The sequence below is a fragment of the Delphinapterus leucas genome, chromosome 7, assembly GCF_059928025.1.
Source record: "Delphinapterus leucas isolate spDelLeu-1000000601 "Yukka" chromosome 7, BTC_Dleu_Yukka2, whole genome shotgun sequence".
Lineage (NCBI taxonomy): Eukaryota > Metazoa > Chordata > Mammalia > Artiodactyla > Monodontidae > Delphinapterus > Delphinapterus leucas.
This window is the reverse complement of record NC_143135.1, coordinates 59,905,379-59,931,008: the sequence shown is the minus strand read 5'-3', so window position 1 is coordinate 59,931,008 and position 25,630 is coordinate 59,905,379. Positions and strand designations below refer to the sequence as shown.

Here is a 25,630-nt window from a genome sequence, read left to right as displayed (position 1 = left end):
GCAAATCATTTTTCTTCAGAATTTTAAAGGCATTGCTCATCGTCGTCTTGTTTTTATTGGTGCTGTTGAGAATTACTATCTTGTTATAATTTTTCTTTTTTCTGTTTTCTCTTTCTTAGAAAGTTCTCCTATTCAGATATTGGGCCCCCTGTACTGGTCCTCTAGAATATGCCTAACTTTTCTTTCCTGTTTTCCATGTCTTTATCTTTTTTTTTTTTTCATGTCTTTATCTTTTGATTTTACTCTCAAGGAGATTTCCTCAGTTTTGCCTTTCAATCTTTTTGTTGAATTTTTAAAATTTCTGCTATTAAGTTGTCAATTTCTAAAAGTTTTTTGTTGTTGTTTTTGTTCTCTTAGTGTGTCTTTTTTTATAGTGTCCTATTTTTGTTTCATGGGTACAGTTTTATTTCATTTTTGTGAGAATATTAATGGTATTCCCTGCCCCAAACCCCACTCCTCTCCACATAGTAGCTGTTTCCTTCCGGTTGCTTTTATGTGTTTGCTGTGGTCTGTATCTTCATTAGAGACTTCCCCAATATGTCACTCTGAATGTGATCCTTGGTTGTGTTGCTTCTAATTAAGGGCAGGGCGGTTGGATAAAAAAAGCTGTTGAATGCTCACTTTGGCAGCACATATACTAAAAAAAAAAAGCTGTTGAGACCTTGACATTTTGGCAAGTGAAAGAAGCCACTCACAAAATACCACGTAGTGTATGATTTCATTTATACGAAATGTCCAGAATAGGCAAATCCATAGAGACAGAAAATAGATTAGTAGTTGCCTGAGGCTGGAGAGTAGGGTGACTGCTAACGTTATAGGGTTTTCTTTGCGGTGATGAAAATGTTCTAAAATCGACTGTGGTTGTACAACTCTGAATATACTAAACACCGCTGAATTGTACACTTTAAAAAACTGAATCGAGTGTGTAAGTTACATGTTAATAAAGCTTTAATATTATAGCTTAATAAACCACCCCAGTGGTGATGGTTATACAACTGTGAATATACTAAGCACCATTAAATTGTACACTTTTTAAAAGGGTGAAATGAGTTGTGAGTTATACCTTAATAAAACTCTCAAAAAAAAAAACAAAAGCTTTCGGTGGTGTGATGAATTGGGAGATTGGGATTGACATTTATACACTAATATGTATAAAACGGATAACTAATAAGAATCTGCTGTATTAAAAATAAAAGCTTTCAAGAAACCGAATATAGGATGGAGATCATTATCTCTGGGCCTCCCTGTAGCTTGATCTGGGTGGGCTGTTTGCTGGGAGCCCCTGGGACAGCATCTTCAGGTTTTCCCTTGGTTCTGTTCACCCGGGAGTACTCTTCCATCCTCCTAGCAGAGTGTGGTCCACTTGACAACGTTCTGGCAGTCAAGAGGAGAGGACATATGAAAACCTGTTACATTTCACCTTCAGTAGACACAGCGCCCTGTCTTTTTCTGTTCACCTTCAACTGTGCTGGGCATTCCTGGCCCAGAGACACTCTTACTTTTTATTATGGGAAATTTCAAAGATTTACAAAAAGTTGAGAGGATAGTGCAATAATCCCCTACGTTCCTATTACCCAGATTCACAAATGATCGCTTCATGAACATTTTCCTTTCATCTGTATCCCCCATCCCCTTCCTCAGATTATTTTAAAGCACATACTAGACATTTCTGTTTTATGCTTTCTAGAGACTGAGCCTCCAGAATTTCGTCAGTCGGCGGGGGTGGGAGGTGGAGGTGGTGTCTGGGGCTCTAACTTCTTTTCAGACAGCTTTCACTGTGGTCTCTATATAAGCATCCTATACGCCTGCTCTAGGGATACCTGGTACCGCCAGTCCTGGGCCTGGTAAAGATTCTGTGGTTTAAATCAGCCAAATTCTCAGCTTTCCTTGCATCTGGTTTAGGATTCAGATTTCTTGAGTCTGCTAAGTCTGTTAACTACTTATTCATCTGTTTCCCAGGCTTCCCAAATTTGACACCATCATCTCTCCTGTCTCCCTGGCCTGAACGGTTTTGTTATTAAGAAAAAAAGCAGGGGTCGGTGAAATTAGATGCATCTGTTCAGTGTGCCCCCTTCTCAGGAAGATTGGCTGCCTTTTTTTTTTTTTTCAGTTTTGCTATGTCCATCCCTATTCTAATCAAACCTAGAACCCTCTTTTTTTATTTACAGATGATTGATTTATTTGCCTGGAAAACTCCTTTCCGATCTTCTGAGGAGTAAGAGGAATGTCCTTGTTTTAACACGCCTCTCTTCTGACCTTATGCCCAGGCAAAGTTAAGGAGTCCCTGCATTTATGCCTTGCTGGCATTTTGTCCTTACCTCTGATTCTAGCACTGTTTGCCTGAGCTCCGTGTGCTGCATTGCAGTTGGTTTTTACCTGTCTTCCCTGTTGGTCTGGGAAGCAGGACTTGTGCCTAGGACTATATCTTGTTTTTCTCTGTACCATGAGCACAGTAAAGCTTGTACTGTACCTTGCTCCCAGTAAACATTTGTTAACCCCCAGACTGGGTAGTTGAGCACCATGCTTCCAGGGTGGGGACAGGCAAGCAGACAATGCCCCTTTTCTTCTTGCCTCTCACAGGTCATGACTGTGATAAATATTAAGGAGCAAAACATACCTTGTCGGCTTGTTGTTATGCAACATTGTGCCCTTCGCTTTCAAGTCTGGTGTTTTTTTACCCAGTCAGCAGGTTGGAAAGGGTGGGAGGGCGGCTGTAAGGGTGTAAACATCCTACCAAAGAAGGAATGGACTCACTCAGAAGAGGGCTCGTTTTCCCTCCCTTGATTGAAAGGCTTGTAGTCTACACTCTGCCTCTCACTAGAGAAGGGAGGGAATTCATTCTGTCTCAGCTACTCACTCAGCCCTGCAGGGTCTTCTTCCTTTTGGACATGATGCCAGGAGAATTTTTTAAATTGATGATGATGCTGTTAAAGAAATATGGTGTTAAGATATTATTTTGGAGAGGTCCTGTTAAAATGCAAATATATAACTTTGAAAGGGTACCATTTAACTTGTTTCTTAACGTATGATCCTCAAGATGCTATAGATACCTTCCAGGGGGGAAAGAAATGGAGAACTAGTGGCCAAAAAAATATGGGATGCTACGTTAAGCAAAGTTAAATAGGGTCCCTTCCAGACCTCCCAGAGCCTTGCTGCTGTGTATTGTGAATCTCCTAGAGGGGTATGCAGTAGGCAGCATTTCCTAAGTTTAGTTTACTTTTCATCTGAGGGGCCAAGAGCATTTTAGTAACATGTTTTGTGGAACACATATAACTCTAGAAACAGCCCCTCAACTTAAGTTTATCCTTTGAGGTCCACTTGAAATGCCACTTCCTCTAAAGCCTTCCCATCTTGCCCTAGAGATATCTAAACTTTTTCTTCTTTGAATTGCCCGGGCTTCATTTGTCTAATTGTCTCCCTACCTCTTCTCTACCCCCTAGTAGGTCATAAATTCCTTGTACATGTTGTAACAATTTCACTGCATCTGGGACATTGTCTTGCACAGAGGTACTCAAGAGGTGGTTGCAGTACTGCTTTAGTGCCTTAACTGAGTCATCCTCAGAGTTCAAAGGGCACTGTCAGGGGTAGGAACCAGGACTATGGACCAAGGAGAGGGCTCACAGCGAAGGCACAGGGCCAGTGTAAGAGCCTGGGCATGAAGGACAGAAAAAGAGAAAAATCTGGAGATGCTGAGAATATAAATCAAATGTACTGAAGGCCAGTTGTGTGCCTGACACCCTGCAGTAAACTTTGAATATTTAAACTTAATCCTGACCTTTCAAGTAGGTGAAATTCTTTCTGTTTCCTAGATGCAGAAATGGAGCATCAAAAAGGTGAAGCAGAAGTCAGTGCCTGTGCTGGGGATACAAAGATGAATAAAGCCCAGTCCTTTTCCCCAAGGAACCCTTGTTTTATGGAGTAGGTGGGCCTGTAAATAAATAATTATAAACAGTGGGGTAACTACAGAGATTAAGCTGTGGTCAGGGTCATAGGGGAGAACCAAATGGGAGAACCTAACCTGTGTATGTGGGGAAAGGGTGGAAGCTGACAAATCCAGGAAGGCTCCCAGGAGGAGAGCGATGCCTGAGCAAGGTGAGTTAAGAGTGCAGGGACAGCAGGGACCAAAAAAACAAAAGCATGGGGGTGAGAAATATCATGAGGAATTCATTGTTACTAGAGTATGGGATGTGAGGTAGGTGAGAAATAAGGCTGGAGAAGTTGATAGGATGTAATAAACAGGTTGAAGAGTTTGGGACTTGATTTTGAAAACCATGGGAAGCCATCATAGGGTTTTTAGCAGAAGAGTGGTCTGTCCAGCACATTTTGGATACCTACCCAGGTGGTGGGTGGTAGGTAGTAGTATTCCTGTTTTCTAGGTGGGGGAACTGAGGCTCAGAAAGTGACTTGCCCAAGATCACTCAGTGTATCAGACATGGAACAGAGCCACAATTTCAACTCAATCTGGATCTTTCCTCTCAAAGTAACAGTGGCCATCAATTGCATGGAATTTCCTACTGAAAAGTACTCTCATTCTGATATTTGACTCAGAGAATAGTTTTAAGACTTAACGTGATCAAGGAGTTCGAGTCTTTTGAGCATGAGCTACCCGTTCTCCTTGCTTGGACCTTGCAGTAAACCTTTCTCTGTTCCCCTCCCCACAAAAAAACAAAAAAAAAGGCTTAATGTGAGCAAGAGCTAAATTTACATGGTACTAGTACTTAGTGCTATAAAGTTTCAGAGAGGGAGAAACCAGGGAGGACGTCATGGGGGAGATGGCATGTATGTTGCCCTGAAGGAAGAAGTAAACTAGAACAGATAGTGAGAAACCAGGTGAGAGAAAGATGAGGCTGAAGGGGTGATGCTGTACCCATGTGGTAGAGCAGGAGTGGGCATGGGAAACAGATGACAAGAGGCCACATCCTGGCACAGCCATAGTCACTTGCTTCCTGAGGTCGCTATGTAAATAGGAAAGAAACAAAACGATCATATAATAATTTCCGTCTTCACTTTGCTGAATATAAATACACAACTAACCTTCTAAAAGTATTTTTAACTACCTTATTACAGTCACTAGAGAGTTTATTCCCTGCAGTGTTCCCCCTTACTCTGCTCTGTGATTTATCTCAGTGTCCCCTTCCCCTCCTCAAACCCACTCTTTACATTAAAGGGCAGTGTTGGAGGGTTCTGCCGCTAGTAGGACTACAGCTAGATGTGCACTCATGAATGACATTTGAGTGAAGGTGCAGTAATAGAATTCTGTATGATGAACAGAGCTTGGTTACATACAAGAAGTGGTGTGTTTGTGTGTTAGCTCTCCCAGGTTCTCTTAAGATCCCTTCTAACTCTGTTCTGATTATCTTCACAGCCTGGAGTTGTGATCTTTTGCAAATGCTACTCTATTAGATTACAGTCATTGGTGTGGTGGAAAAAGGATGCATGTATGAGTCAAAACAGACCTGGATTAGTATCCCATCTCCCTGCCTACCATTTCTTTTGCCTTGGGCACATTATTAACTGTGTTAAGACCAAGTCTTGTAGATCCTTGATCTTCTAGTTATGCCCCCTCTCTCTGCCATCATGAAATTTACCCTCATCACAGGATAATTCTCAATAGCAAATAAGCATTCTCTAGTATTTCTTACCTGAAAACAATCCCCCCCCAAAACAATCCAAAATGTTTTCTAATTTTGTCTCTCAAATATTATAAAATAAATTGTTATTTAATTTAAAACTCTGTTGACCTTATACCCCCCCCTCTAGCTATCTTCTAGTTTCTTTGTTCCCTTTCTCAGTAAAACCTAAAAGTTGTCCATTGTTTTGGCGTTGACTGCTTCCCCTGACTCTAATCTCTTCTCATCGTTCCACAGGGACTATTCCTGTCTGTGTCTGCCAGTGACCTTGATGTTGCCAAGTCGAAGGCCACTGCTTTGTTTTAGTCTTACTTATTCTCTCAGCAGCATGTGACAAAGTAGATCTCTGTTTTCTCTGACACTCTACTTTCCTGGGTCTCTTCCTACCACTCTGGTCTCTCCTTAAGTCTCCTTCTCTCCTCAGCCTCTAAATGGAGATGTGCCCCATGTTCTGAAATGGCCCCCTTCTCTTCTCTATTTATTCACCCTCCACAGATGTCCTCTTCTAATCCAATGGCTTTCCCTAACATCCATTTGCTAATGACCCTCAAATCTGTAGCTTCATCCTCAAACTTTTTCTGGAACTCCAGATTCATGTCCAGGTAGATCTCTAAGAGACATTGCAAATTTAACGTGGCCGGAAGAGAACTCTTGATTTAGTCTCTACCCTAAACTTGTTCTTCTTTCAATCTTCCCCACCTCAGTAAGTGGTGCTAGTATTCCCCTCAAGTGCTCAAGCCAAAATGTCTTGGCATTACTTTTGATTTCTTTCTTTCTTCACCATCATCATCCAATCCTTCAGCAAGTTCTGTCTTCTCTGTCTTCAGAAACATTCCCAAATTTATCTCCTTCCCTCCATCTTCATTACCAGCACCCTAGTCCAAGCCATATCATCTCTCACCTAGACTACTTGCAGTAACCTCCTAACTAGTTGCCCTGCTTCAACCGGTATCTATACCGAAATACCCTCCATTGCAGGGACCAGAGAAATCTTTGAAAAATGTTAATTGGTTTATGTCACATTCCTAACCACCCCTCTCCCTCCAGGTGGCCTCCTGTTGCACTCAGAATGAAGTCTAAACTCCTTGTCCTGGCTGACCAAGCTCTATGTGACCTGCCCCATGTCAGTCTCAGCCCTCTTCTCCTTGACCATGCACCCAGCCTCATTGTTCTATTTTTGGCTCCTTGCACATGCCAAGTCCATTCTTGTTTTAGCGGACTTTGCATAGTTATTCCTTCAGCCTAAAATGCTCTTCCAGTCTTCATGTGCTTGTCCTTTTCTTTTTCAAATCTCATCTTAAATAGAGTTGCCTCAGAGAGGCTTTCTGTGACAACTCGCTCTAAAATTGCTGTCTGGGTACACTCTGTCCCTTCCTTTACTTTTTTTTTTTTTTTTTTAACATCTTTATTGGAGTATAATTGCTTTACAATGTGTTAGTTTCTGCTTTACAACAAAATGAATCAGTTATATATATACATATGTTCCCATTAGCGCTTGCTACTATCAGGTATTTTCCTTGTTTATTTATGTATGTGCTCATTTCCTCATTCATTCATTGCTCTCTCTTCTGCCTAGCTAGAATGTATACTCTATGAAGGTGTGTGGCGGGGGAACTTGTCTGCCTGTTCATCACTGTATCCTCTGCTCGTGGGTCAGTGACTTGCACATAGTACGCGCTCACTACAAGTGTATGGAATGAGTGAATATGTTTATCTCATCTGTAGAATGCAGAGGCTAATACTTATGTCTCAGAGTTGTTGAGGACTTGCGTTATCAAATTTGATAATGCGTCTAAAGTGAACGGTTCTGTGTCTGGCACCTTCCGCTTAATAAATAGAAACTATATTATTTTTAAAGTATCTAGCTCATTATAGACATTGAGCAAAGATTAATTCTCTCTTTTTCTTGCAGTCTGGGTCCCCTGCAATATTTTATATTGAAATAACCTGCACTCTGAACAAGGTTAAAAAATACTTCCCAATCAGCTTTTTTTTTTCCCCTAAAGAAAAGGTTTAAAAAGTGCTGTTCAATGACTAGTCAACATCAGTAAGTTTAGAACCATTATTAATGTCACTTCTCCCTCCCCCTCTTCCAGTACACACAGAGACACTTCATTATAACAAGGTTTGGCTTTCCCCTGGGAAATTATCATTTTCTTTTCTTTGGTTATATGATCTTTGCCAATTAACTCTCCTTAGGATCAAAGTGTTTTGGGGTTTGCTTTCTTCATCCTGTGTTTAGGTTCTCTGAAAAGTATTCCTAGCTTTTGCATGTTCTGATCAATATTTCTTTTGCATTTATATTTATTCAGGATCTACTGAGTGCCAGGCAATGGGGATAGAGATAGGAATTCATAAGGGCCTCTGTCCTTAAGGTCTAGTGGGGGAAGCAGGATACCTAAACCAATGAGGATAGTGAAGTATCTATGAAGAGAGTCTCCACAGAACACAGTGGAGGCGTAAAGGAGAGAGCGGCTAATTCACATGGGGGGAGGGGAGGAAAGTTCCAGAGCTATGTGGTTCCTTGCCAGCAACAAGGAGAGAATGGCCCCATGTGAGTAAAGTTGTGCATGAACCTGCCTTGGGGGCCACACTCTGGGAGCTGGGCATGGCTATGTGATCATCGTGGTGATGGTAACTCAAAGGTCGCGAGAAATGAAGCCAGAGATATGAGCAGGGGCTGGGTCATGGGTGGCTCTGTATGCCCTGCTAGGGAATTTGAACTTTCTCCAACAGTGACAATAATAAGAGCAACACCTAAGATTTATTGGGTCCTTCCTGTATGCCAGGCTCTCTTCTTTGTGCTTTGTTGTATTAATTCTTTTCAGCCATACAGTAACCCTATGAGGTAGGTACAGTTATTATCCCTATTTACAAATAAAGAAATGTAGGCACCAAGAGGATAGGGAACTTGCCCAACGTCAACCAACTCATGAAGGGCAGAGGCAGGACTCAGACTCAGGCAGTTTGGCTCCTACGTTTGCCCTCTTCACCAGGGTCCTGTCCTTCCTCTCACAGAGGGCTTGTGTAGGCAGCTGGGAGCCCTGAGGAGACTGAAGTGTGGGAGTGACATGGTCAGATTAGTTCTTTGGAAATGTAGTGGAGTCACACTGCACCTTGTCCAGGGGTTAGTGTCTAAAAGCCTCTAAAGCAAAGAATGCAGCGTGACATTTTTCCTTGAAGTGGGGAGTATCTGAGTAAGGTTTGTTATGTTAGTGGTGGCATCTCATTGTCTCAATCAGCCCAGCAGCTTTCCCCCAACCTTGCAACAGAAGGCAGAGGCTTTGCTAGATATGCATGTAAGAGATGAATAGTCAGTTTGTATTGAGGGGCCCTGTTTTGTTTTGTTTTTTTTTAACATCTTTATTGGAGTATAATTGCTTTACAATGGTGTGTTAGTTTATGCTTTAAAACAAAGTGAATCAGCCATACATATATCCCCATATCCCCTCCCTCTTGAGCCTCCCTCGCACCCTCCCTATCCCACCCCTCTAGGTGGTCACAAAGCACCGAGCTGAACTCCCTGTGCTATGCAGCTGCTTCCCACTAGCTATCGGTTTTACATTTGGTAGTGTATATATGTCCATGCCACTCTCTCACTTCGTCCCAGCTTACCTTTCCCCCTCCCCATATCCTCAAGTCCATTCTCTATGTCTGCGTCTTTATTCCTGTCCTGCCCCTAGGTTCATCAGAACCATTTTTTTTTTTTTAGATTCCATATATATGTGTTAGCATACAGTATTTGTTTTTCTCTTTCTGACTTACTTCACTCTGTATGACAGACTCTAGGTCCATCCACCTCACTACAAATAGCTCAATTTTGTTTCTTTTTATGGCTGAGTAATATTCCATTGTATGTATGTGCCACATCTTCTTTATCCATTCATCTGTCGGTGGACACTTAGGTTGCTTCCATGTCCTGGCTATTGTAAATAGTGCTGCAATGAACATTGTGGTACATGTCTTTTTTAAAAATCTTACAATTAAAAACTATTTTACCATGAATTTGGTTGAACTATGGATCAAATTTTACTGAGAATGTATAGATTGAGCCATTTCTAGAATTTTTTTTGAATTTTATTTATTTATTTTATACAGCATGTTCTTATTACTTATCTATTTTATATATAGTAGTGTATATACATCAATACCAATCTCCCAATTCATACCACCCCCCCCCACTGCATCCCCGCTTTCCCCCCTTGGTGTCCATACATTTGTTCTCTACATCTGTGTCTCTTTTTTCTGCCTTGCAAACCAGTTCCTCTATACCATTTTTGTAGATTCCATATATATGTGTTAATATACGATATTTGTTTTTCTCTTTCTGACTTACTTCACTCTGTATAACAGTCTCTAGGTCCATCCACATCTCTACAAATGACCCAATTTTGTTCCTTTTTATGGCTGAGTAATATTCCATTGTGTATAGGTACCACATCTTCTTTATACATTTGTCTGTTGATGGGCATTTAGGTTGCTTCTATGACCTGGCTATTGTAAATAGTGCTACAATGAACATTGGGGTGCATGTATCTTTTTGACTTATGGTTTTCTCAGGGTATATGCCAGTAGTGGGATTGCTGGGTCATATGGTAGTTCTATTTTTAGTTTTTTAAGGAACCTCCATACTGTTCTCCATAGTGGCTATATCAATTTACATTCCCAGCAACAGTGCAAGAGGTTCCCTTTTCTCCACACCCTCTCCAGCATTTATTGTTTGTAGTTTTTTTGATGATGGCCATTCTGACCGGTGTGAGGTGATATCTCATTGTGGTTTTGATTTGCATTTCTGTTAATGATTAGTGATGCTGAGCATCCTTTCATGTGTTTGTTGGCAATCTGTATCTCTTCTTTGGAGAAATGTCTATTTAGGTCTTCCACCCATTTTGGGATTGGGTTGTTTGTTTTATTGATATGGAGCTGCATGAGCGGCTTGTATATTTTGGAGATTAATCCTTTGTCAGTTGTTTGAAAAACCCCAAAGTGTCACACTCCTGCAGAAACCGAGCCCCTCCGTGACGACAGCATACTCAGCCTCCCCTCACTCTCTCCAGGGACCACATTCAATGGGCAGCAGAGCCCAGGCATTGCTTACATAGTGATTTTCCCTGTTGCTGTTTCTCTCGCTGGAGGGGTCCATGCTGGCTTGGATATCAGTAGATATCAAGGAGGTTAACTGTTCTGGGTCAGCTGACCAATTGGATTTGATTCCTTCAAGCTTTTTCTGATCTGAAAACTTAGTCCATTGTCATATCTATTATCTTTTCCAAGTCTGAGAAAATTCCTTCTAATTTCCAATGATGTCAGCTTTAGTAGCACAGCACTCTCCATGCTCCCCACTTATGGTTACTGATACTGGCCTGCGAGTCTTCCGCAGGTGTTAGGAACTTTGATCATTCCATCTGTTCTGTCACAATGGTGCGATATTGCTGTTCTTTGCTTACAGTCAGACATTGTATGAGGTCATTTCTCTTGATAGTATTTCAAAAAACCCGTCGCTGTATGTTCCTACAGGTCTTATGTTACGTTCTCCAGTTTTTAAAAATTGAAATGATTTTGTGACTACCTTAAAGAAAATGTTGTCATGATTCCAGTGATCAAAACCAAACCAAACCATCTAGTGCACAGGAAAAAGAGACAGGGAAGAACACATCAAAATGCTGGCAGTGATTGTGTTCCTTTTGGTAATTCATTTTCCCTTTTTCTACGTTCTCTACGTTTTAAAAAAATGTGTCTGTGGTACATGCAAAATGTTAAAAGCTTGTTTAAAAAGCTGGTGTGGGGGGGAATGAAACTTAAAAAACAAAAAGCTCCCTGTGATCTCATAATCCAAACACAGTATATGTTCTTGCTTTTGAAATGCCCTTGTTCACATACATGCTTATTTTTTATAGCTGCAGTTCTGACAAATGCAGCTTTGTGTCTTCTTTTAATTTTACAGCCTATTTTCAACATTATTTCATATTTCTACATAGTTTTCATAACTGGCATGATTATGGTTGCCCTGCATTCCATAGTGTTGATGTTCCATAGAGAACTATCCCAAGTTGGACATTTGGATTGTTTCCAGTTCTTTTAGATAAGACGTAATGAGAATTTTTGATCATGTTGCTTTTTGAGTTTGTTCAGTTCTTTTCTTAAAGCGAATTCCCAGTAGTGAGCTCTGGGCATGGAAGGTTTGAACTCTGTTATGGATTTTGGTCTGTACCAAGGAAGATGCTGCTTTCTAGAAGAGCCAGTTGAAAATGTGGATGGACACTAGCTGGGTTTGTGTGTACCTGTCTCCTGTTTCACTCACCAGTATTGAGTCCGTGTATTTTAATAAAGTGTATTGTTTCTAAAGGAGTCATGTTTATTGATGAAAATTTAGAAAAGATATAAATATATAAAGAAGAAAATCTATAATCCCACCACCTAGACTAAGCATTTTTAAAATGTATTTTCTAACTGAAAGCATTTCCACTAAGATCAGGAACAAGACAAGGATGTCCACTCTCGCCACTGTTATTCAACATTGTTTTGGAAGTCCTAGCCATGGCAATCAGAGAAGAAAAACAAATAAAAAGAATACAAATTGGAAAAGAAGAAATAAAACTGTCACTGTTTGCAGATGATATGATACTGTACATAGAAAATCCCAAAGATGCCATCAGAAAACTACTAGAACTAATCAATGAATTTGGTAAGGTTGCAGGATACAAAATGTACAAATCTCTGGCATTCCTATACACTAACAACAAAAAGAGAAATTAAGGAAACAATCCCATTTACCATCGCAACAAAAAGAATAAAATACCTAGGAATAAACCTGCCTAAGGAGGTGAAAGACTTGTACTCAGAAGACTATAAAACACTGATTAAAGAAATTACAGATGACATAAACAGATGGAGAAATATACCATGTTCTTGGATTGGAAGAATCAATATTGAAAATGACTGTACTACCCAAAGCAATCTATAGATTCAATGCAATCCCTATCAAACTACCAATGGCATTCTTCACAGAATTAAAACAAAAAATTTTACAATTTGTATGGAAACACAAAAGACCCCAAATAGCCAAAGAAATCTTGAGAAAGTAAAATGGAGCTGGAGGAATCAGGCTCCCCAACTTCAAACTATACTACAAAGCTACAGTAATCAAGACAGTATGGTACTGGCACAAAAACAGAAATATACATTAATGGTACAGGATAGAAAACCCAGAGATAAACCATGCATATATAGTCACCTAATTTATGACAAAGGAGGTAAGAACATACAATGGAGAAAAGACAGCCTCTTCAATAAGTGGTACTGGGAAAACTGGACAGCTACATGTAAAAGAATGAAATTAGAACACTCCCTAACACCATACACAAAAATAAACTCAAAATGGATTAAAGACCTAAGTGTAAGGCCAGACAGTATAAAACTCTTAGAGGAAAACATAGGAAAAACACTCTTTGACGTAAACCACAGCAAGATCTTTTTTGACCCACCTCCTAGAGTAATGAAAATAAAAACAAAAATAAACAAATGGGACCTAATTAAACTTAAAAGTTTTTGCACAGCAAAGGAAACCATAAACAAGATGAAAAGGCAACCCTCAGAATGGAAGAAAATATTTGCAAAGGAAGCAACTGACAAAGAATTAATTTCCAAAATTTACAAGTAGCTCATGCAGCTCAATATCAAAAAAACAAACAACCCAATCCAAAAATGGGCAGAAGACCTAAATAGACATTTCTCCAAAGAAGATATACAGATTGCCAACAAACACATGAAAGAATGCTCAACATCATTAATCATTAGAGAAATGCAAATCAAAACTACAATGAGGTATCACCTCACACCAGTCAGAATGGCCATCATCAAAAAATCTACAAACAATAAATGCTAGAGAGGGTGTGGAGAAAAGGGAACCCTCTTGCACTGTTGGTGGGAATGTAAATTGATACAGCTACTATGGAGAACAGTATGGAGGTTCCTTAAAAAACTAAAAATAGAACTACCATGTGACCCAGTAATCCCACTACTGGGCATATACCCTGAGAAAACCATAATTCAAAAAGAGTCATGTACTAAAATGTTCATTGCAGCTCTATTTACAATAGCCAGGACATGGAAGCAACCTAAGTGTCCATCATCAGATGAATGGATAAAGAAGATGTGGCACATATATACAATGGAATATTACTCAGCCATAAAAAGAAACGAAATTGAGTGATTTGTAGTGAGGTGGATGGACCTAGAGTCTGTCATACAGAGTGAAGTAAGTCAGAAAGAGAAAAACAAATACTGTATGCTAACACATATATATGGAATCTGAAAAAAAAAAAAAGGTCATGAAGAACCTAGGGGCAGGAGGGGAATAAAGATGCAGACCTACTAGAGAATGGACTTGAGGACACGGGGAGGGGAAGGGTAAGCTGGGAAGAAGTGAGAGAGTGGTATGTACATATATACACTACCAAATGTAAAACCGATAGCTAGTGGGAAGTAGCCACATAGCACAGGGAAATCATCTCGGTGCTTTGTGACCACCTAGAGGGGTGGGATAGGGAGGGTGGGAGGGAGGCTCAAGAGGGAGGGGATATGGGGGTATATGTATGCATATGGCTGGTTCACTTTGTTGTACAACAGAACCTAACACAGTATTGTGAAGCAATTATACTCCAATAAAGATCTATTAAAAACTGTATTTTCTACCAAGTATATATTTCATAGTGTTATATCATGTTGCTCAGTAAAAGTGTAACCATTTCTCCATTGTTGGATACAGGCTTTCCCCGATCCATTTTGGGGGTCTATTCTAAGTAATACTGGAATGAACTTTCTATGTGTGCTACTGTGAATAAACCTTTGTGCACATCTTGGAATCATTCCTTAGGAAAATTCCCCGAAGCAAAATTGCTAGGTCAAAGAGTGTGGATGTTGTTAAGGCTTTTGATAAATATTGAAAACTTGCTAGTGAGGAAAGTTGTGCCACTTTATACTTCACCTGCTTAGACATCACTGGCTGGGTGAGAGGTGGCACGGGCCTGAGCCAGGTTGGTGCGGTAGAGACAAAGGTAGTGCAGAGAGGGGTATTCAAAATACATTTCTGACAGCACATCTGCAGGCCTTGGCAACAAATGGCTTATGGCAGGCTGTGTGCTTGCGCGTGTATGTGTGTGTTGGGGGACCAGGCTGGGGAAGAATTTCTACCCCACCTTCCAGATAGGATTTGCCAGGATGCAGATAAGATAATTTACAGGACAGCACCTAGCAAACTTGAGGTGCTCTATAGATGTAAAAGCTTATTGATAGTAACTACGAAATCCCACCCAAAAGGCTGTTTCAAGGATGAAATGGGCTGGTGTGTATGAAGCCTCTAAGCTCTAGGCAAATAGTCATTCTCCTGTGACCTGGCACAATCTTGGGAGATAAACTTGGGAGAATTGCTACATTTTATCCTCATCCGTTTGAGTCATAGAGCACGTGGACACTTGCTTTCCTTTTCCTTTGTCTCCTGCTTCCAGTGAGGAGGGAATCAGCTTAAACGGCTGAGGGTAGGGTCCAGGACGCCTGGAGTGACAGGGAAGGAGATACCTCCATGCTTGGTCTGCCTTGGGTCCCCAAGGCAGAGGGAAGTGCTTGGGGCTGCAGGCGTGACCTCTAGTCTCCTGGCTGGGCCACATTGTGCGCTCACCCTGGGGGAGGAGCCTAAAGATGCTGATAATGAGGCCCTTCCGGTGCAGCCAAACAGGCGCAGGAAAGTTTCTGCAGAGGAAAGATTAGACACAATCCCCGATTTAGAGAACACGATGGTGGGGGGTGGGGGACTGACGGACAAACCTCCCCCGCCCCTCCCCGGAGCTCTTTGTGGGTGGTATTGTTTATTGTTGGAGGAGAACAATAGAGGGAGCCTGGCCTGGGCTTGTGCAGAAGCTGGAAACAGCAAGTTGGGTCTGGGGAAGGCCTTTTTTAGATCAGTGCAACAAACGTGTTTTGCAGACTGAGGCTCCCAATCTTGGAAAGGGATTAATGAGTGGGAAGGGTATCTTCCTTTTCCCCTGGAGATCAAGGTTCCAATACTACCAAGTGCATCCAAGGCTCTTGGTCAAGCACCTGCCCTCAGGTGCTGTGGTACAAAACAAATTAGCTCTGCCTGGGGAATGAACTGAATGGGGGCCCAAGTGGGTCCTCAGCAGTGGCCCTCCCTCCTCCTCTCACTTATATGTGGGAAAACACATTTGGTCTCAGGGCAGTGACACCTTCTCACTGTGGAAGGTGAAAGAGCATTGTTTACTTAAACAAGATCATTTGGGCGTGTGCTTTGGTTAAAGTTCTGATGAAATGCTGTTTCTTGGATTACTTTGCATTTTTCTTCTTTGTCGGGTATCCCAAATCCATTTTGTATTTCGAGGAAATAGGAAAATATAAAAGACAATATGTACAAAGAAGAAGGTAAAATATTTTATTGTCTTGGTTTTGAAAATAATGTTGTGGAGATCTCAGGCCTACTTTATTTATTTTTTTTGCATGTCTTAAAAACTATTTCCAAGGGCTGCTTTTTTTTTTCTTTTTCCTCTCTTCGAGATTCCTTTTATTGGATGTAATATCCCTCCCAATGCAAGCAAGCCAAGGGCTGCTTTTGACCTGCCTCCCATCCATGGGTCCATGCCAGCTTCCATTGGTGGTTAGGCCCATGGCCTCGCCCAGTAGGGATTTATATTTGCAGACTTTATTTGTCCTGGCGGCAGCTCTGATTTAGAGTCAGGGGACCCACGTGTCTCTTCTGACTCTGTTGCTTGCATGCTGAGTGGCCTGAGGCGAGTCACTCTCCTACTTTCAAATGCCATTTCTGTGAAATGGGGAGAAAAGGACAGGCTTCTCCTGCTTCCTCAGGAAGATTCTGTGTCAGGGTACAGTGAGAGTAATTTCTGAGTGGTAATACATGATTTACATGGGCGAGAGTTTTGTTTTTATTAGTGACACAAATAGACTATTTTTCTGTCCATTGGATTTGGCTGTCATACGATGGGTACTTGGTTTTAAGGGAAGTTGATGTGAAAGAATGAGCCTACCATGTCGAGTCTTGCTGCTCTGAGACATGTGTTAATATATACCATGAACTAGAAAAAGCAACTGCAGAACTTGGGTGGAACATTCCTTCCTGAATCTCTGTCACAGGAAAGGGTGCAGCAGGGCAGACAAAGAGAAAAACAAATAGAGACGGAGCACCCCAAACATATTTTTAAAAGGGCCCCTTTCTCTGTATTAGGACAACTACCTTGCCTTTTTATTTATTTATTTATTTTTATTATTATTATTTTTTTTTCGGTATGCGGGCCTCTCACTGTTATGGCCTCTCCCGTTGCGGAGCACAGACTCCGGATGTGCAGGCTCAGCGGCCGTGGCTCACGGGCCCAGCTGCTCCGCAGCATGTGGGATCTTCCTGGACTGGGGCACGAACCCATGTCCCCTGCATTGGCAGGCGGACTCTCAACCACTGCGCCACCAGGGAAGCCCTACCTTGCCTTTTAAGCACTATTGTAGACTGAATGAAAGGGCAGAGTCTATTAAGAGTTAGAGGTCGTCTTCTTTCCCAGAAAGAGCTACATACTACAGCCTCTCCAGAAGCAAACACTGTTGCTAGTTTTCTTTTGTATTTTTTGGAGATATTTTATGCATATGCAGATAAATAATTATATGCCCCTCTTTTCATACTATACACACCATTCTCCACCTTGCTTCTTTCACTTAATGTATCTTACAGATATCCATAGTGGGCTGTGTGGTTTTCACCATCTGTACAACTATTTTCCTGCTGATGGATTTAGGCTGATTTCTTATTTGCTATTACAAACATTGTTGTAATGAATATCCTACTCCATGTGTTTTCGCACATGTGTATCAGTATAAGTGTAGGACTGATTCCTAGGAGTGAAATATCTGGGTTGGGGGGGTTATAATAGCCCTTTTAGTTTTAACTCAGTATTGCCCTCCATAGAAGTTGCATTGATTTGCCTCCCACCAGCAGTATTCAATGCCCCATTTCTCTACACTCTGTCCAATACAGAGTGAACGTTGCCAATCTGATATGAAAAATGGCCTCTGATTACAAATTGATAACAGTTTTCATTATAAATTATTATTTATAATTATAAATCATTTAGTTTGAATTTACTCAAACTATATGAGTGAGGCTGATCTTTTCTTTTTTTTAAATGTAAGTACCATTTTAATTTCCTTCTTGTAAACTATCTGCTCATGTCCTTTGCCCTATTTTTCTATTCGGTTATTCATTTTTTCTTATTGATTTGTAGGAACTCTTTATGCATTTAAGGAAATTAGCCCTTAGTTATATGCATTTCAAGTATTTTAGTCAGTTTATCTTTTACCCTTTTGCAATGCAGAATTTTAAAAAAATTAGTCAAATGGGTCACTATCTTTATTTTATGGCTTTGATTTTGAGCAATTCTTAGAAAGCCTGCCCCACTTTAAGATTTATATATTTATGTATATCCTGCTTTCTTCTAGCACTTTCATGTTTTCATTTTTAAAAATCCAAATCTTTAATCCACATGGAATTTATTTTAGTATAACTCTCACAGAGTTCCAACTTAATTTTGTCACAGAAAAACTTGGATTTTGAATCCTGATACTTTTACTCGTTAGCTGTGTAATTTTGAACAAATAGGTTAACTTCTCTGAACCTCAGTTTCCTTATCTATATATAAGAATAATAAGCCTACCTAGAAGGAGGAGATATGGGGATATATGTATATGTAGAGCTGATTCACTTTGTTATAAAGCAGAAACTAACACACCATTGTAAAGCAATTATACTCCAATAAAGATGTTAAAAATTAGCCTACCTAATGAGGTTGTTGAAAAAGTTAAATAAGATTATATATGGAAACAGCACAGTTCATGGCACATAGTAAGTGTTCAAATCATGTTCCAAATACCCAGGAACCTGGGAAAACAGTGTGTTCACGCAACGGGGAGAAGTTCTAGGTGCGTAGGATACAGAGGTCACCTTGCAACTCACCAGTGTGTGACTTAGGATGAATCACATCATCACCTAAACCCTTGGTTTCCTCACCTGCCTAATGAATGATAAGAACCAGTTCTTGTTGGCAGGTCCAGATTAGATCATGTCTGTGAAAGCATTCGGTAAACTGTAAAGGGCCCTATGAAAATGCTGGGGATTATGGCCTGATGAATGAGGAGCAGCCACGGCACAGGTGGGTGGGTGTTTGCCATCCCTGGCCAAGAAGAATAATTAACTTACAGTAACTTGAAATTAGCAGCTGATGTAAAGCAAGTGAGCTGCGGCAGTTGATTAAAGTAATGTTTAGTAATTGCCTTCTAGTAATTAAGCAATAATGAGCTTCCTGAGACAGAACCTTGTTAGAGCAAAAGACAGATCAAACAGTTCCAATTCATCCTATACCTCTTGAACACAGCCAGTGGAGTATGCAGACACGAGTATCTTGTTGAAGCATGGTACTTGTCTTTAAGGACAGACAGTAGGAGCAATAGATGTGTTAGGCACGGCCCCCTCCACCAGACAGAGCACGTGTGGATATGTACTTGGAGGAAGGTCCACAGTGCCCTGGGATTGTCCAGGAGGGAGAGAGACTCACTTGCTCAGCCCTGTGTGCCAGTCTGAACCCAGTCCCTGGAGTCTGGCCCAGATTCTGAAGAACCCCAGCTCAGTAATGCTTTCTTCAAATGTTACTTGCTGCCCTTTTTTATTCCTTGTTTGGTTGTTTTTGATGTTTCTAATGTCCTGCCCATCTTCCTCCACAGCTGGGGTTGTGCTTAGGGCCTCTGTTTCTACCTGATGAGTCAAATTTTCCCTGGGTAGGAGTTACTAGATAAAATATAGAATGCCCAGAGACTTCCCTGGCAGTCCAGTGGTTAAGACTCCACGCTCCCAATGCAGGGGACCCAGGGTCGATCCCTGGTTGGGGAACTAAGATCCCACATACTGCAACTAAGCCCACAAGCGACAACTACTGAGCCCGCGTGCCGCAACTAGAGGAGCCCGCGCGCCGCAACTAGAGAAGCCCGTGTGCCGCAACGAAGACCCAGCTCAGCCTAAAAAAAGTATGTCATAGGAAGTATTTGGGTCATACTTATATACTAAAAAATTATTCATAGGTCCCATGTAATATTTGGAGCAAACATATTAAAATTTATTTGTTTGCTATCTGAAATTGAAATTTAGCTAGGTCTCCTCTGCCTTCCTTCTTCCCTCCCTCCCTCTAGCAACCCTACCTTGGTAGCCCTGATTTCAAATGCTATAAAATAGCATTTGACACTAATGTTTCGTGGAGGCTTAGTAGCAAGGGATGTTAAAAGGTATTAATATAAGAAAAGATTTTTCAGTTAAAGTCATGTTTGGTAAATCCTGGATTAAACAGTTAGCCAGTTTTCTTCATTGTGGAAATTTTTAAAACCTTTTAAATCTCCAACATTGGGTTATAGTATTTAGTATTTCTCAGTTATGTCACTATCTTCCCCCTCCCCCTTCCTGAGTTTTTAGGGTCATAGGAGCAAGTGTTGAGTGAAGGCTGATGGGCATTCTGGGTGTCCATTCTTTTTGTAGACCATGAGTTCTGATTCTGGGTTTTGGGAAAATAGCACTCTGTAGAAAACAAAAAAACTTCTTGTAATATTATGATTGTTTTTGTTCAAAAAATCCATAAATGAAAAAACGCATAGATGTGAGAATATATATATTAAAAAAGTTAGAAGAATGTATACCAAAATATTAACTGTACTTACCCCCAGGTGGGGTGTGGGTAGGGAAAAAGATTTCCCCCAGGTGATTTTCTTTCCTTTTTGTTTGGCTATGTGCTCTGCAATCAGTATATGTGACTCTTGTCAGAGGGTTGAGGGAAAAAATTCTTTTTGATTATTATATTTTTTTAAACATTTGATTATTATACATTTGATTATGAATCACTTTTCCATATATTACCTGATTTGCCTCTCAAGCAACTCAATGGTGTAGGTTCTAATACTATCCCGATTTTAGGGATGAGGAAACTTTACACGGCTCTCTGGCAGACCCAGTTCTCATACTGCCTCTTTGGGTTAGAGAAGGGGCAGCACACGCTGTCCTGGGGGAGGGGCTGTCCTGGGGCAGGGCTGTCCTAGGAGGGGCCCTGGCGCCTGTTCACCCACCCCTTCCATTTATAGACCAAGGTTGAGACCTTGAAAGAGAAAAGGACCTGCGTGAGACACGGTTTTTGAACAAGGACAAGTCCCCCGAGTATCATTTTCTTGGGCAGGGGCTGGGGGTCAGAAGCCGGGGCAGGGATCTGGCCCTGTGTTCACCAGAAGCCTTGACTTTATCTGTTACCCTGAGCCCAAAAGGGCAAGGGGAAAAAATGTTCTGATGTACAGCAGTGAATACAGTTTGTTTTGTTTTTTAAAAAGGTCACTTTGATAAATGGTTTATGTTGCCAAAATCACATTGCTTAGAATTTTTTTTCTTTTAAGCTTTTCATAGTACATCTTGCTTCCTTATCTTTTTTAAACTCATTTTTTTCTTTTCTTCGTCTATTTTTCCTTTCTTGAATCTTCTGTACATATCCATTTATTTAGAGCTGTTGTGGTGATGATGATATTTGAGGTTTCGCTTGTTTATCTGAGTAGTGTTCCTGTTTATATTCCCTGTTGGGAATATAACTTGGTTACAGGGACGAATGGTGACTGAATTGTGGATGTGGTTTTCAAGGAAAAGTCTGGGTCCAGCTCCTAAAAGAGACCTGGGCTTGGAGGGCATCATGAGGAGCTGTGCTTGAATGACCTAGAATCAGTGTGTGGTCCTTTCAATGTGGGTGCATTGCTCCTAGACCAGGGAGGTTCCAGAACACTGCAGCTCCAAGGCACCTCAGGGCACATTCAACTGACCCTGCAGCCCTCATGACAGTACAGCAACGCTGTCAGCCGCGAGGCAGGGGGCCGCAGCATCCTGTTTCAGCAGGAGCAGGACTCTGGGGTCAGATGGATCTGCCTTTGGGTCCTGGTCCTAAGACTAACTAGCTGCATGACTTCAGGATAAACTCTTTGTGCCTGTTTCCTCTGCTATGATTAGGGATGGTAATCATAGTACCCTGCCTTATACGATTAAATGAGTGAATACATGTAGAAGAACACCTGGCACATAATAAACATTGAATTAAGTGTCAGCTATTATTAACAATAATAGAATATACGGTTCTTAGAACTGTGCTTGGCCAGTAGCATATCTTGTGACATGTTCGCTCCCCAGACAAGGTGCAACGTTTGTTGTCAGTTTTAGGGCTGCGTGTAACTAACTGCTACTGAGTGGGATCCCCCTCCTTGGATGCTGTCTCATCACTTGGTGATTGGTGATGCCTGAGCTGTTACATTACTTCTCAAACAGAAAGGCTTCCTCAGAGCATAGTTTCCAGAGATTCTTTTGAGCTTTTTATCCAGCAATGTGTTTTCTGTTAGAAACAGAACAGTAACCACAGCCAGTAACCTGGAGTTTACAGTCCAGCCTTAGCCACAGGCAGCCTGCATTTCTAAAGAGACCAGACACTTTTTCTCCCAGAAGTTTATTTAAAAAAACATTTAACGGAGCATTAAAATAATTTCTTATAGAAAGGAGAAGGGCCTTCACTTTTTTTTTTTTTTTTTTGCGGTACACGGGCCTCTCACTGTTGTGGCCTCTCCCATTGCAGAGCACAGGCTCCAGACGCGCAGGCTCAGTAGTTGTGGCTCACGGGCCTAGTTGCTTCGCGGCATGTGGGATCCTCCCAGACCAGGGCTCGAACCCGTGTCCCCTGCATCGGCAGGCAGATTCTCAACCATTGCATCACCAGGGAAGCCCTGGACCCAGATTCTTGACAGAGAGATATTTTTCCTTCACAGTCCCGGTGAACAGAGACAGAACCCCCTGGGCTGCCACCTGCACGTTGGCTTGGCCGTCAGTCATCTTTCCAAGGATCATTGGAATCTGCATAGAAACCACCTTTGCACACAGGGAATCTACTCCCCTGGCTCCTTCACAAGTCTCAGTGCAGTGGACTCCCCTTCCGTCCTTCCACCCTGCAACCCTCAGCCCTTTGAGCTTCAGCTGGCTGGTAGAAGTGACCCCGGGCTGCTCTAGCCTCCCAGGCACCCTTACCATCTTGGGCTCGCCGATCATCCTTTTCCTCTTCCTCCAGAGTCCCTCGGGCTTGTTCTGCCTTCACCTTATGAAATGAGTTTTTTTCTGGTTTTCTCAATTTTATTTAACTTTGTTATTGTTTTTTTAAATTTATTTATTTAATTTATTTATTTTTGGCTATGTTGAGTCTTCGTTGCTGCCCGCGGGCTTTCTCTCTAGTTGCGGCGAGTGGGGGCTACTCTTCGTTGTGGTGCGTAGGCTTCTCATTGCAGTGGCTTCTCTTGTTGCAGAGCATGGGCTCCAGGCGTCCGGGCTTCAGTAGTTGTGGCACATGGGCTCAGTAGTTGTGGCTTGCAGGCTTTAGAGCGCAGGCTCAGTAGTTGTGGTGCACCGGCTTAGTTGCTTCACGGCATGTGGGATCTTCCCGAACCAGGGCTGGAACCCATGTCCCCTGCATTGGCAGGTGGATTCTTAACCACTGCGCCACCAGGGAAGCCCTGTTATTGTTTTCTAACTTTTCTCATGTTGGTTTCAAGGGCAGAGACTGTCTCATCTCTGTATTTCCTATGGTGACTAGCACAGTGCTATAGTAGGTACTCAACAGACAATAATTGTTTTTACCCGGATAGGGCTTTATGGTTAACCAAGGCTCTTTTGTATAGTTTTTTTTTTTTTTTCTTTCAAATCTGCACCACAGTCCTCTGAAGTAGACAGAGCAGGTAGTATTCTTTTTAGCACAATTAAGAAACTAAGGCCTACACTTTAGCCATAGGTCCATTGACTAATTATTTAATTCTACAGAGAAGATATTTACTGAGTGTAACTCTGTCCCATGGGCTAGGAAAATAGAGCTGAAAGACATCATCCCTTCCCTCAAGGATGAGGCAGACGTTTGAACAAATAATTGTTGAAGTTTCAGGACAGAGGAACAATCAACGTGTTTATTGGGGGAAGATCAGCGAAAAATTGAGAGAAAGAGGTGCTTGCACTGGTCCTTAAAGGGTTGACTTCACAACACAGAAAGGGTGGGCGGGAGGGCATCCCAGCTGGAGGAAATACCATGTACACAGCCTATGGGAATGAAAAGACCAGCACCTTGGGAGATACTGCAGCATCAGCAAGGCTGGCAGGAGGTGTATAGCAACGGGGTGGTGATAGACGGGAAGATGGCGGTAACTCCCACTGGTAAGACCCCAAGACCCCCAGGGCTTGCAGGAGACTGGAAGCTTCCTCCCTTTGTGCAGTCTCCCAGTTTCTAGCCCTTCCTCCCAAAGGCACTCACAGCATGTACATAAACCACCTTTCAGCTTTGGATGGGCTCCCCTTTGCTCTGCTTCCTTGCACCCCCAGCTTGTCTGCACAGAGATTTGCAATCTCCTTTTGATGCTAAAAGAAAACACCTTATCACATGAGAGACCTGCGACCTGACTGCTTGGAAGAATAAAGTTTACCAGGTGAAATGGCCTCTGTGTCATTTGCTCTTTGTGGCGTGAGGTGACTGGGAAGGAATAAAGTCCGTCTGTGACCAAACACCTGTGTTCCTCTCTCGCTGGCAGGGTCACCAGAGGGGAGTGTTAAATTGCTACTCAAATGAGTCAGCCCTGCTGTTCCCGAGGAGACGGGCTGGCGCAGCTTGAGCTCTGTGGGCAAGTCTGACCAGGCCCATCTCACTCGTGCCTGTGTTTGCCTTGCAGCTGTGTAAATGAGTATGGAAGATTATGATTTCCTGTTTAAAATTGTTTTAATCGGCAATGCTGGTGTGGGGAAGACGTGCCTAGTCCGACGGTTCACTCAGGTAAGAAGTCTGAAGTCTGGGGTCGGGTTTTTCCATCTGGCCTTCGGGGTTAGGGGATCCTGACAGGATGGGTGAGTGGTACCTATGCCAGCCTCTTGGCTGCCAATGCTTAACGAGCCCTTTGCAAGTGTACCAGCTCCATAGCCTAGTCTGGAGGGTTTTTTTTAAAAATTTAAAATTTAAAATTAAAAATTTAAAAATTTTCATCTTATTTGAAGTCTCAGCAATGGTGAACATGACCACTATTTTCTCTGTGAAATATCCTTTGCTCTCTCTTTTCTTTTGACTTTTTAAAAAAATTGAAGTATAGTTGATGTACAGTATTATATTATAGGTGTACAACATAGTGATTCACCATTTTTAAAGGTTAGACTCCATTTATAGTTATTATAAGATGTTGGCTGGATTCCCAGTGTTGTATAATATATCCTCACAGCTTATTTATTTTATACGTAAGAGTTCGTATAGACTAGAGTTTCTGAACCATTTCCAGGGAGCACGGCTCAGTGGGTCTCCACCAGCCCTCCCACGCCTCTCATGGCTTCTTTTAGTAAAAGGGGTGAGTGGTTTTGCTTTCAGTCCGCAGAATCAAAAATAGCTTATCAGATTAAAAAAGAAAAAGATTACTCGTTAATAATAATCCAAAGGTGGAAACAAATGAATCTGGATGTCAAGTTAAACCTAAATGTTAACTTGTAAAAAACTCAAATTCAAATTAAACCCCTCAAGCTCCCTGCTGATGCCCTGTCAGTTCCTCCCAGAAAACTGATCAAATCGTTTTGGTTTAGAACCAAATACGCTGATTTTTCTAATCTATTCCACGGGAATGAAATGAGAACAGTGAAGGACTATTTGAACTAAATTAAATGTTCCCTCTGGGTTGAGTCCTTATCGTTTGTTCTAAGTACAAGTTCCCTTTGGGGCTGCCCTTTTGAGAATTACTGCCAGAGATTATATACCTGATTTCACACAGAAATGGGTGGGAATCATTCTGAGGTTGACCTTCTTCTGTGTTTTCCTGGAAAATTATGAATGGCATCCTTTTCAGGATTTATCATGCATGCATCTTGCATTTTC

The 25,630-nt window shown here is 41.7% G+C and overlaps 1 protein-coding gene across 3 annotated transcripts in view; it reads left to right on the top strand.

Annotated features, from left to right (window-relative positions):
* The window catches only part of RAB30 (RAB30, member RAS oncogene family), an 84,263-nt gene that overhangs the window by 33,948 nt on the left and 24,685 nt on the right, over positions 1-25,630 (top strand). Inside the window, exon 2 of one of the 3 annotated variants that reach the window (XM_022593947.2) lies at positions 24,453-24,553. In XM_022593947.2, the coding sequence (XP_022449655.1) occupies positions 24,461-24,553 (93 nt within the window). In that variant the 5' untranslated portion in view covers positions 24,453-24,460. Of the gene's footprint in view, positions 1-23,804; positions 24,554-25,630 lie in introns of those variants that run through there. The other 2 variants (XM_089915371.1, XM_089915370.1) reach the window with 2 other exon arrangements.